The 13432-nt window shown below is 38.3% G+C and overlaps 1 protein-coding gene across 4 annotated transcripts in view; it reads right to left on the reverse strand.

Annotated features, from left to right (window-relative positions):
• SCUBE1 (signal peptide, CUB domain and EGF like domain containing 1) overlaps positions 1-13432 on the reverse strand; it is a 189263-nt gene that overhangs the window by 83452 nt on the left and 92379 nt on the right. For all 4 annotated transcript variants that reach the window (XM_053943722.1, XM_053943724.1, XM_053943723.1 and 1 more), the window contains one exon: positions 5681-5806. In XM_053943722.1, coding sequence (XP_053799697.1) covers positions 5681-5806 — 126 coding nt within the window. The remainder of the gene's footprint in view (positions 1-5680; positions 5807-13432) is intronic.

Here is a 13432-nt window from a genome sequence, read left to right on the forward strand (position 1 = left end):
CCTCTAGGACTATGTGGAGTTTCTATCCTTGTTGGACTGCAGTGCCATCACAAATTAACTTAAAGGTGTTGTTTATGCCAGATGTTTAAATCCATTTCTAGCCAGCAGTATTTTTATTGAGGATTTTAAAGTGCAATCAGCAAGAAAGTGTGTATTTTAAAAATGTGACTGCAGTGGTTATTTTTGGCATTCCTTGCTGAAAGCCTCTGCTGGCAGAGATGAAAATATCTGAATGTGCTTGCTCTGACCCACGTAATACGAGGAACTTTTCCTTACTATATTTGTCTATGAAAAAATTGCACCAGACTGATGGCATTTATAGCAAATCCTGCAGAATCACACACTTTTATAGCTTCCCTGCATATTAAAGTTACTGGTTCCCATTCTACCCAGTCCATGAATGCACATGTGGGTCAGTTCCTTTTCCTGTCTCCTAGAAACATTAGTAAATCATGTTTTTGAAGGATTTGAGTTTCTGTCTAGACTACAATTTATTTATTTAAGTAACTTGAGCCGATATTTTGAAGTTTGACAGCTCTACAGGTGAAATTGCTAAAAAATCCAGTTGTAAAATATGTCACTTCAATTTTCTTCCCATCCTCAGTCTGTGGCAGTGACACAGTGGGAAATTTCTCTTGCTTAGAGGAAGAAAATCATAATTATTTAAAAGCAAATGGACATCCAGATCTACTCCATTTTTGTCAGAAAGAATTAAAGCAATATTAATGAGAATTCATAAGGTGTTATTTTAAAAACTATTTCTGATAAATTTGAACTCTGGAGCTATGCAAACAGCTGTGTGCTCATTCAGAGTCTGTGACACTGAAGAGGCAAACAGGCAAAATGGTAAATTCCAACAAACACGGATAATCTTAAAATATCATAAATCATGTTAAAATGAAAGGGATGGAAAATAATGAGTTGTTTTGGGTTTTTTTTTAACCAAAGGAGAGTGTTCACATATCTTTTAGAACTCAGACATACATAACCCACATGGCAGATTTAAAACCAGAGTAACACCATCTTTTGACAGTGCTTCAGCATTTGCATGTGTCTTAAGTGCAGTCAGAATGCTGGGCTCTTTCCCTTAGTGGGAGGAATGCCCTATACAATAGCAAAGAAGCCCTACAAATGACACACACTCTCTGTGGGACATGTCCAGTCCTGGCAGCCAAACCACCAGTCTGTTCTCCCAACACTCTTCCACATGAATAAAGAGATTTAGGGGTGATACCGGGGCTTCAAAGTGCCTTCAAACCAGATTAATTATTTTCCCTGACTACAATGCTCAGGGTCCTGGGCTGGCCAGACACCTTTTCAGACCCTGGCAGCCAGGACAATGGCCCTACCTGTCCACCTGCCCACACTGGAACCAGCAGCATCTATTGAGTTTGACTGGGCTGAGCCAAACAGTCCTGAGACAAAGCTTGGCATGTGGGCCAGTGCTTACAGGCAAAGAAATATATGGACTAGTCTAGAAATGACATTTTGATCATGAAAAATGAGAAACAACTGTCTGAAAGAGAAATGACATCTCAAAGAACAAGAAGGATTTAAATGTACATGTTCCACTAAGTACTGATATTGGTATTCCATGCTAAACTCCCCAGAAGACAGAAAGTACCAGAATTCAACCTCACTCTACAGCCTAAATTCTGTTTTCAGTGCTTCTCTGAAATTTCACAGAATCCATCTTACATGGCCATGACAAGAAGAACTTGAAAACATATGGCCAATTATTTAATCTAGTATTTATTACTTGGTAACTTTAAAAAATGCCCAAGAGAGCAGTGTTCTGATCCTGTCCACATGTGTACTGAAATATATACCATGGCCACAGACAGGTATTTCTTTTTTGTAGAGTGGACTTCTCACATGAGCATATTGTCATTCCAGATAACTTGAAAACTGCACTGTTTCTGAACTAAACTGGCCATTAAATACATTATTTACATAAATATATGGGCACCTCTGCGTGATAAAGCCGTGCATGCAACATTGCTTACATTATTTTTTCTAGTATGGCCTTACATTTTTAACATTCTGGGGATCTGAATGTACTGATAGCAAACAGCTGTATGAGGACACTGTCAGCAGGAGCTGAAAAGCTGCCACTTGGCATAGGAAGTTGGCATTTTACTGTAAAAGTACTAGACAGGACTTTCAGAATCACTTTGCACAAGCCTTCATGCTCACATAAATCATGATTATCCAAGGAGGCAGATAGAAACAGCTGCAAGTAGGGTTACGCAGCATTTTCCATCAAAAGATTCAGCTTTTACTTTTTTATAACTCTTTCAAGTTGCAACTTGCAGGTATGTGCATCTGCTTTAGATTTCCTCTTATTTTTAAGCTTCCAGCTAAGACAGAGAGGAATATAAAATGTCTTGGTTTGTTCATATTTGGGGAAAAAAAATCTTCATTTTATCAAAAACTTCTAATGCAATTGTGCTCAGGAGCAGGACCTTAGTTCCTATCATGGATAGGTAGAAGATAGATAGACGTAGAAGGAAGAGGTAAATTCCTATGTTTTTTTCAATGTAATCTGGAGCCAAATTGACTGCTCTGAAGTATCTTTCTGCTGCCAGCAAGTATCTATGAAAATTACTGACAAAGCATAATCTTCTTCTGGGCTTGTGTACACCAGAGGCCATTAAAGCAGTTTACAGGAGTAGCAGCAAACTCCCAGAAGCTGAAGTTTACTGATGCTTTGGAGCTAAAGGATGCAGCTCATCTGAGGGATCATGTATGGATCTGTGTGATTCTGCTTGGTGTACTTCTAGATGGCCTTTTGAGGTCCCTTTCAGCCTCAACACTTCAGTGTTTTCTTAACATGTTGGGCAACTATAAATTTCATACTTAAAATTTACACTAAGAAACCATTAAGGCTGCAATCTTCAGCACTCAAAAGCTACAAAATATGAGACTTATACATAGACCTATTGTGTCATGATAACTCTACTGAATGACAAATGCAGAAAATGCTCCTGTCTCATTTAGTGCCTAGTGAAGCTGGGGAAAGTCAGGGCTGTCGAAACAGCTGGGAATCTTTTTTCATCTGCTGCTGAGTGAGTAGCAAACCAGAAATAGACTGTCAAGAAATAATGGTCTTGTTCAGACAGTGAAAGGAGCCCTAAAAACCCTAGCCTAATTCTGCCGTCACTGTGGAATTCCTACTTATAGAGTTTGGCAAGTCACCTGAATCTCTTCTGTTACAGGTTACTTTGCAACTATATCTGGAGGTATCAGGAGTTTGGCTTGGATCGTATTAACATGCTGTAAATGCTTAGCTGGGTTCTGTGTGGCTATTGTTAACCATCTATCACTACCAAATGACTTTGATATGAATATCTTTATATTCATTTCTCTTTTCTAAGATGGGCAAAGCAGTACTTTTTAATTTCATAAGAGAATTTTGAAAATACAAATGTCTACAAAAATGTAATTACAAATGTCTACAAAGCACTTTGATTTTACAGTAATGAGTATCATGGGAAAATCCACAAGGGGATGAAAAATTTTATGTTCACAATAGCGTTTAAATACTGTGCAGCAGGTAGGGCATGACACTAAATTATGGAGAGGAAACTACTGAATACAAGCCTGTTTATTGAGCACTGACCATCATGGACACTGCATGAAGCAAGAGTGACTGCCTTATCAACATCTGAAGGTAAATGATAAGATGGGATGTGATTATGTGACTAGCATGTAATGACAATCACGTGATGCATAAAAAGCATGGAGCCTTCCTCCAAGTGCTGCTTTCTAACTTATTTTAACATCTTTCTTTGAGGAAGACTTGAATTGTTACTAAAGGCCTAGGGCCAATATATTTGAAAACTTCTCCCAGTGGTCTGATTGAATTGCAAACTGGCTGATAAAAATTCACCCAGAGAGGTACTAGGTGTACTGAGAGGTACTACACTTTCTGTCACCTGTTCACATAAAAACACCATAGCAGCAAGCTCTGACAAACCCTGAAAGGCCTGGACTCCTGGAGGACCATGATAAACCAGCATAACTCCAGGGATATGGGGTTTTACAAGGGTGTCTCAGACCCTACCAGTCCCTGTTATAGAGGGTTACAGACCCAGTTCAGGCTGGCAAGTGGGAAGTGTCTAGCTCTTCAACATAGCTGCACTGAAATGGTTAGCTATGAAAAAGTTGTTTTTTTGAAAGTTAAGATCTGGTTTCAGAATTAGGCTTCTACGAATAGCCTGCTGTAATCTCACAATTACTGTCCCAGGCTATCTGGCTACACCAGATAGTATCTGTATACTTCTGTGCATTTGGAAGGACTAGAAGTAATTATTCTAAATAAGAACTCTGGATCATACTTGCAGAATGTGCTGTGGGTTTAGAAGCTGGTGTGCTTCAAAGTAAGCTCTGCAGCCTTGGAAAACTCAGTGTCCTTACTTAGAAGTCTGTCACCAAAAGTTCATTATACTTACAGCTACAATTTGTACACCAGAGGGCACAGGATAAATTGAAGTTTTTACTCTATTAAACCCTGAGACATTTACAAATGATGTTCCAGAAAAGGCTCTAATTCTCCTGCCACTATCTATTACTTAAACTCCCAAAGAATATAAAAATTTGAGGAAACAAATAATAACAAGTAAACATCCTCCCACACTTTGCCAATGTAGCTGACATTGCACTCTAATTAACAGCACACGTATTCACGTCTAATAAACATTGAGAATGAAAATTACTATAAGGGCTTTTTTCTCTGTGCTTTGCCTTTGGCCTTGTGCAGCTTCTTAATATTGAGCAGAAATCAGGCTGTAAATACTCTGTGGCATTTCTTTATGACATTCAAATTGATTATTTTGACTGTGTACTTGGGAACTATTATCATCTACGTGTGTTTACATAGTGGGGGTCTCAGGAAGAAACTGTCTCAAAAATACTGGCCCTGTGCAAAGCAGCAAACACTTCATGTTGTTTTAATGCACATTTTTTGTCTCAAAGCTACCAAGTAGGAATGAGAGCTATTGGACTCAGATCTAAGACTCACTGAAGCCATCAGAAAGACTCAGTTCTGAAGCTTTCAGATGACAACGCTGAGGTCAATTATTTGAACCTGTATAGAACGATTTCTAATTTTGTGGGCTAAAGAGTATCTACATCTTTAGCATCCCAGCTTCAAGAACACACCATTTTGGGCTTTTTTCTGAAGAACAGTATATATGATGCAGCTGCATGTTTTCCAAGTAATAATTCTAGACTGTGAGTAGTGGAATCAAGACTAGAGCAATAATTTCTCTCTTTTAAAAGAATTGGAACTGACACTCTTAATTTAATAGCTTTAGTGGGTTTATCATTAAATTCATTGACGCATCCACATTTGTGGACCTTCAAAATATTGCAAGCCAGAATCCGTTACGCTTTATATTTGTATTGCTTTACAAGGAAAGCCTTGTGATCCCTCACTTTTCTGCATTCATAAGGAAGTAGAAAAGTTATCATTTTGGTAACTGAGCCACTGCCAACATTCTGTTTTTCAGTCCCTCTTATCCATCCCCAAATGCATCTTCTACAGCAAAAAAACCCCTCATTACTAAAATTATAAATCACCTTTGGCCAAAACAAAGTGAACTTCTTCTGGAACATAACAACAACAAAGAAAAAAAGACATTTCGGGGCATTTGAAATTTAATCTTCATCTACCTACATTTGCAGTCCTTCTGGTTTTTGGCAAGTTCAAAGCCAGGTCTACATTCACAGGCAACCCCACCTTTGGGTGTCTCCCGGCAGATGTGTGCACACCCATGATCTTTGTTCATACAGTTCATACCCTCTGTGGAAAAGGAAAGAAAAATAGAAAATATTAGTATTAAAATAAAATTACAAAATAATGATGCATATCCAGTCCTCCAATAATTTTATCTGTTACTTTTATTTTTCATCTGGACTGTGTTCCACAAGACAAAAGAACAGAGCTGAAAGGAGATATATAGTCAACAAAACAGTGTAATAAAAGACAAACATGCTCTGGGGCAAATATGAGCACTACTGTGTGTCTCTGTTTCATGTAGAAACTTGGGATTTCTCTATTCTGTATCTATATCCTAATCTTTCATGAAAATACCAGGGATTTAAAAGATAGCCCAGGAAGTTGTCTGTCCCACAGAGCTGAATAAGTGATCTCACTGTTATTTTTCTCCTTGTATAAATTTAATGGCTGTTACTGTCCGGTGCTTTTTATATGCCTGTTAATGTGCTTTATATTTTCTAACACACAAAATCTGCCAAATATTATAACCAAGCATTTTTGCTTGGATCAGTTTCTTTGCTATTTGTTTTATATCTCAATTCTCTGTCAACCACCATAAACACAGCACATCTTCAACAAACCTACTACCACTTTTGTCTTCGACTCTATTAAACAAAACACAACAGCTGTTCAACAAGCATCCAAGTGCCATGGGTGGATTCCTGCTAATGTTTATCCCAAGGAATAATATCAACCAGTTCTCTTTTAGTCATCACAGAGACAAATTTAGCTTTCTAAACCATGTCAGTGATTTAGATACTGAATGCACCTTATACTCTTAGAGCCTTTCATTGCCGTGTTAATTCAAATCCCACATATTCACAGAAATCTTGAACTCAGTTTTTATGGGTCAGCATCTAACATTCCTTGTGTGAATGAAGGCTAGCTAGATTTGCATTACAAAGCCTTCCCAGACTTCCCCTTGGATATCTGACCTGTAAAGGAGAGGCAAATTCTCCCAGAATACACTGGTAGAGAATTCACATTGTAACTCAGTTTGCTATGCTGAAAACTGCGTGTGTTGCCCAAAACACTGCTGTAAGCAACATCAGGGTAGACTCTGCAACTCATGTGGCACTTTGCAATGTGTCTGCTCCCACCTATTCTAGGCTAATTTCTCAAAACTACTCCAGTGCAAAATGTTCAGCTTAAACCTACAGTGCCAGTGTATTGCAAGTAAATGTTTTTTTGTGCCTAGAATTTTGAGGAGGAAACGCTCCAGAAAGTCAGTCAGAGATTGCCTCAGGGTGACAGAAGTTAACAGCTTCAGGAAGTTATTCACACTGCTCAGCTTTAGCTCTGAGAGGTTTGTATTAGCAGAGTAATGAAAAACACACATCACCAGTCTGATTGGGTATTTTTGTTCACCTCTCCTACAAAACACACCAGGGTCTTAAATCTCACCACCTATGAAAACCAATATTACAGACAGCAGATGTATTTAGTTCTTCTAAATTCCCCTCTCTGTTGTCCTTGAGCCTAAAAACTTGCCAAAAAATTGTAAGTTACTATAACTAAGTGAGTTACTCTTTGTAAACTGCAGCCTGGACAACAGATGCTGCCCTGAGATACAATACACACCATGTGCTATAATATACCATCCTACACATCAAAGCAAGGTACGAACGCTTTGTTGGGCTGAACAGATACAAGAAACCTGGGAAAGGCCTTATTGAAGGGTTTGAGACATTTTATAATCTCTTTCTCTCCACTTCTCCCAACAAAGGATTTCAGACACAATGTGTTTGACAAACTGCATTCCTGTGCACTGCGCTATGCTCCAAAAGGAATCTGGGAAAGATAACACATGGCTGATTGAGTCCCACTGCCCAGGCTCTGAGAAGAGAGGAATTATAGAGATGAAAGCAGATATTTAATGGCCCACAAGTGTAATTAAGCAAGTGAATTTTCAGTGTTTACTAGCAGATACCGAATATCTGCCTTTATGGGAAGACAGAAACTGTGCACTGATGAAAGTATTGGGAGAAATTGAAGATCAAAATCATTAGAAACAGAAGTGATCCTGGTATTTGTGCGTAAGACCACAATATTTTAGTTACTGTAGTAATTATTCCAACTATTGTATTAATCAGAGTTGTCTAAAAACTATTTCAGTTGCATGTTTAGCTGGAGAGCACCACAGAAATCTCCTGAGCCTGAAAATCATTCTTTTAGAAAATACAACAGTGAAATGAAAGACCTTTTTAGCCTGAAAAAATTAGAGAAATAAGAATGCAGTAAATTAATATTTCACCTTGCTAAAAAAGAAATCTAACCCAAAACTGTCTTAGTTTGCAAATAATTTTAATCAACCAAAATTCTTATTTTTCAGCAGGTACAGTATTTGTCCAGATGTCTTCTGTATCAATCTACATACACAAATAATTTATGAATCACCATTGATAAAGTTTATTTTTTTGCAAGTTGACTCTTGAGCCAATACTGAATCTTTAATGATATGGCACATAAGTCACACTAAAAATACAAAAATATGCTAAGTATCTTTCTAGTACTTATCTTAGTTTCTATACAAATACATATAAATAGGAAAGAAAAATACTCCTAAAATGACTTTAAGTATTCTCTGGAGGAGGATGTATTCCAAACTTTAGAATCAACTAGAAACACATAAACCACCTCCAGTATTTTCCTATAAGAAAGTGCACTGCTGGTAGTGAAGATCTGCTCTGCTGAGTTCATACTGCTGCCACAGGAGCAGTGAGATGTTTGAGGTGTCATTTCTCCTCGCTCGTGCCCCCTGAGAAACAAGCTTTGCAATATTTTAGTTAATGCTTAGCAGCCACCTAATGCACACATGCTTTTTCCATAAGGGGTGTAGAGTGTGAATACCAGCATGGGAAAGTCTTCCCAATGTTAAAGGGGGATTTAAGCCTCTCAGTGCCTGCCTTGCTGCTCAGCCCCAGGACAATGGGTGACCCAAGGAGAAGGTGAGCAGTGTGCTTGCTCCAGCCCCACAATCGAGGCCAAACCTTCTTTATTTGCAGAAGGGGGTGGAAAACTACTCATTCGAATGAACAAAACCAAACACATTATCATGGGAAAATTGCATAGGCTTCTGCTGTTCATTTATGTGTCTGAAGTTTTTATTTTTATCACCATCAGCCCCAGCTCAGCAGATGGGTGCTGGCACCAAGAGGTGCCCTGTGCTTCTCATGGCGCCCCTTCCTTGAGCTGACTAATGTAGTGCAGAAACAGGACAGAGAGGGAGAACACCCATGGAACTATTGGAGGCCTCTCCCAAGTCAGTACAGAATGATGCCCATAGCAGTTTTACCTCAGTGCAATGCACAGCCTGAGCAAAGTATCAGACAATCTTCCATTGTACTTCCAAAGTATCAGGATCTTCCATTCAAGCCCTAACCAGAAGGTATTTACAGAACTATTTACAGAACTTGTGACCACCCCCCCTCTCAATTTTGTGCACATCTGCCTCACTCTGGTTTCGAACACAAGGAGCTGCTCCCAGCCTGTCTTGATTTATGCAAGCTGGTGTGTTCCAGCTTCTAGAACTGATGGGACTATGGGTCAAGTGAAAAACCATGGTTCCCAAATGAAGAGAAAGACTAAGTGTTGATAAGAGAGTTGATAAGAGAGAAGTCTGTACACACGCACACAATCAGCATGACACTAAAATGTCCAGTGTTGAAATGTTCTGGGTTTTACACATTAACTGTTAATAAAAGCAGTGTCTTAATCCCAAATGCTGCTACTCAAGGTAATCTCTAAAGCCAGCACAAGAATGGGTGCATGTCTCTTCAGCAGTTCTGGCAGACAGTCAAATAAACTGAAACACAGACACATTCTCAGCAAATTCACCTTACAGACAGCAAAACAAAACCCAATGGAAAATATAAACAGGAAGGGAAATGTCACTTAAGAAAGGAAAACGCTGATCTAATTAAACTAAATCCTCTCTCAGCATTTTATATATGACTTGAGGAACTCTCTTCTATTGCCTTCCTGGATTTTTTCCTGATTCTAAGTTACAAAAAAGACTGTTCATGGAAGAGTGATGGCCACTGTTATGTATACCACAATCCACACTCATTTTTGTTCCTCACCGAGGAGAGATTTGGATGTGAGTCTACTACGTTAATCCAGTCTGCCATCTAGTTATCACAAATCTCTTAATAGTGCTGTTCTGCAAAATGTTCAGTCCGATATAATGGCCTCTCCATTGTATTATGCTCTAAAAATGTTTTCAGCTCAATGCCCCTGAAAGTGCTTGAATCAGTCTGACTGTGACAACTAAAGCATGGATCAGCCTTTATTTCTCATTAACACTGTCTGTTCTCATCTTAATTAAGACTTTTAACAATTATTTCACCATGTGGTTCATCATGTATGTTTACATTATCCTCTACGTTGCTATGATTTCACTTTGTATTTATATTGCTGCTGTTTTTATACATGCTGAAACATGTTGATTCCAAACATGATCTGAAAAAGACTACTTTAAATTGCATCAAAAACTTTCAGAATATTGTCAGACTACATATGCTTGAATGTGCTAAGAAGATACAGGAAATCTTTAAGTTAACCCATACATACACACTGACATGCCCAGCAACATCTGCATCATTTACACTCAATCTTGAAAACTACATAATCACATTATCCTTTCTTGTTGATAAGTTAATTTTAACACAAGCTACATAGTGAGATCTCTTATTAAGTTGCACCATATATAAGATACAAGATATATCTTCAGTAGCAGAGAGAGGAAAGAATACAAGAGGAAACAAGCATTCTCATTTTACTTGTTTTGTAAACTAATAACATCGTAGGAATTTCTTTTTTGTTCTCTTTTAAAAATTGTGTAAGAAACTACATAAAAAACACTGGTCAATGACCAGGCAGTTTAGAAATCTGACAAAGATGACAACTCTCACAGAGTTTTTACTATGTGGGGAATGGAAGCCAACCGAAAGACACCAAGCTTCTGATGGAGACGGGAACATGATGTTAGTGAAAATGTGAGCTGGCTGTTCTAAGCCATATGGTACATTATGCATGTATGTTTTTGTCATATAGAAACAGACTGTTAACCTTTTGTCTGTCTTGTGGAAAGCAGCTCCCCATCTACACATGGGAGTGTCCCTGCCTTTGCCTTCTAACTCCAGGATCTTGTGTGCATCTCAAAGGGGATGAAAATCAGCATTTGGCTAAACAACCCAATTAGAGTCAACAAATACATAAGGTCAGATCTTAAGACCACTAAAGCCAAAGGACTGTTTTCTAACAGACTGGATCTGACCTTTATGCTGCACAGTTGCATCTGATCTTCTGGACACTTCTGGCTCCCTGATAAGAACCTGATTCTGGGATGTGAGGAATGTCTGGGTGACCTCTGCTCCCCACTGAGAGAAGTAAGATGTTTTCATCTCAAAACAGAATGTCCTTTCTTGAGGATCAAAACCCCCACCAAGATTTGCTCTCTTCAGCAAGGAAATGGAGGGTGAAATTAATTGGCTGAGGCAGGTGCCCTTCCTCAGCTGATCACAACACCACAGGTACAAAGCATCCAACTAGGAACAGACCTTCAAAGATAAGTGAGAAATCCCACACTGGGCATGCTGGAAATGTAATCATCTATATGAACATTTAATGTTTTTCATACTGTTAACTGAATGAACACAACATTTTCTTCCCATATTCATTTCTGAAATAAGTTACTTGGTTCTGCCCAAAGTTTTAGGAAAAAATAGTTGTTTCAGTGACTACAACTCACCCCAACAGAGGTTGGAAAGAAAACAAATAAAGCAGGCAAACTGACCCAATGAAACAAAATTCTACACTATTAAGTAGGTTCTCTGGAGAGATCTTGGACATAGTACAAGAAAACAGCTGCTGGTATATTATAAAATAAACAAATTCAAGTTTGTTTAGCAATTACACGTTTTTCAGTTTGAATCTGAAATGTGCTTAGGGCCAGCATCTTCAGAAGGCAGACTTGCAGTCTGATCTCTGACAAGATGTTCCTGCTCTGAGTGTCAGCCAGGAAACCACATGGAGAGGGTTTTTGTCTTGAGATTTAGAAACGGGCATGTATCAGAAATATAACTTCATTCTTTCAGCAGTAAGAACACAGATTTGCAGTTCTGCAAAGGTGCTTTGGTTTCAGGAGAATGATGAGAATGAATGGACCAAGTTTAGGAGAGAAACCATGGAAGTAGGGAAAGGAAACAGATTCCAAAATTGCCAGAAAATATAATCAATTCCCACAGGACCAAGAAGATAATAATGTTAAAGGGGAATAAATGGAAAGGGAAGAAAAAGGTACGGACAAGAAAGGAAAGAGAAACAAAACACAGTCAGCACTACAACCTGCTTTTAACTTTGCTTCATCTTTAAATAGCAATTCCTTAAAGAGTAAAGCAAAGCAAAAGAAAAGGGAGGTTTTCAGGGAGTCACTGCCACACGATGTCCCTGGGCAGATGGGGGTGACCCTGAGGGGAGGCCAGGCCATGCAGGAGGCAGAGGAGAGAAATGCACTTTCTGCATCTGAGTCTTCACCACCACTCTCCTATTTCTTGGTGCCTTGGTGGGAGCAAATAAACCTGGAGTAGTTTGGCTAGCCTGAGCACCAGGGGTGTGGTACTACAGCAGAGCCAGTGAAGGACAGCATTACCACAAGCTCAAGCACCTTCAGCTGGGCAGTGGTAGTGGAACAACCACCTCAGCCCAGTCTGTGGTCTCAACACTCACTTGCAGCAGCAACAGCAGGACTGAGGAAACACAAAGAAATCCAGAGCTGGCTCAAGAATAAGAAACTTGCAGGGTGTTTTTCTTTAAATATTCATATGAGGTTTTTGGGCCTCAGCATACTAGAGCTAGGAAAAACTGTCTCACCCTTTTCTAGAGTGTCTCTCTTAGTACCTGTTTATAACATGGGAAAATTGTAAAGCAGAAGATCAGACAATGGCAATAAAATATTTTTTTCCCTTCCTGGTCACAGGAAAATTCAGTATTTAATCAAACATTCATTACCTCTACCAAGTGAAACTTCTTATAAAGATGTAGCAAACTTTTTAGGTCTTCAATAAAAAGACTTAAAATAATCTCAGAGAGCAGACACTTTTCACAAACATAAATTAAAAAAAACATTTGAAAAGATGGCTTTTCATTACTGTTTCATGAGAAGGTTTTGAATAAGTTCTGAGCAAAAATTAAATCACTACAGTATAATTAGTGTAAAGATAAGGCAAGCAATGGGAGGATAGGATTAAAAAAACCCAACTAAAATATTGCAATTTCTTCCTTCTTCTGCAATATGCACAACTGACATGAGGCAGACTTGAAATAGAATTATTCTAGAAATATTTCTAATATATTGGTATTCTAATATCTTAAATATTTCTAGGGCAGTTTTTTCAACACATAGAGTATATTCAGATAGATGGAATAAGAGTAAATATTTCAACAACACTTTCCTTTGCAGGAACTCCTTCACATCCCGAACTCTTCCCAGGACAATTTCACAACTTCTTGCAAAATCATGTAATTAGCAAAATGATACATGACATTATAGTATATGGATCTATATATATTATGTATTGTAATAGATGTATGTATCATATATATATATGTAACAATCTTGATATATAATGAATATTCATAATTATTTGT

This window comes from Vidua chalybeata, chromosome 5 (assembly GCF_026979565.1).
Source record: "Vidua chalybeata isolate OUT-0048 chromosome 5, bVidCha1 merged haplotype, whole genome shotgun sequence".
Classification (NCBI taxonomy): domain Eukaryota; kingdom Metazoa; phylum Chordata; class Aves; order Passeriformes; family Viduidae; genus Vidua; species Vidua chalybeata.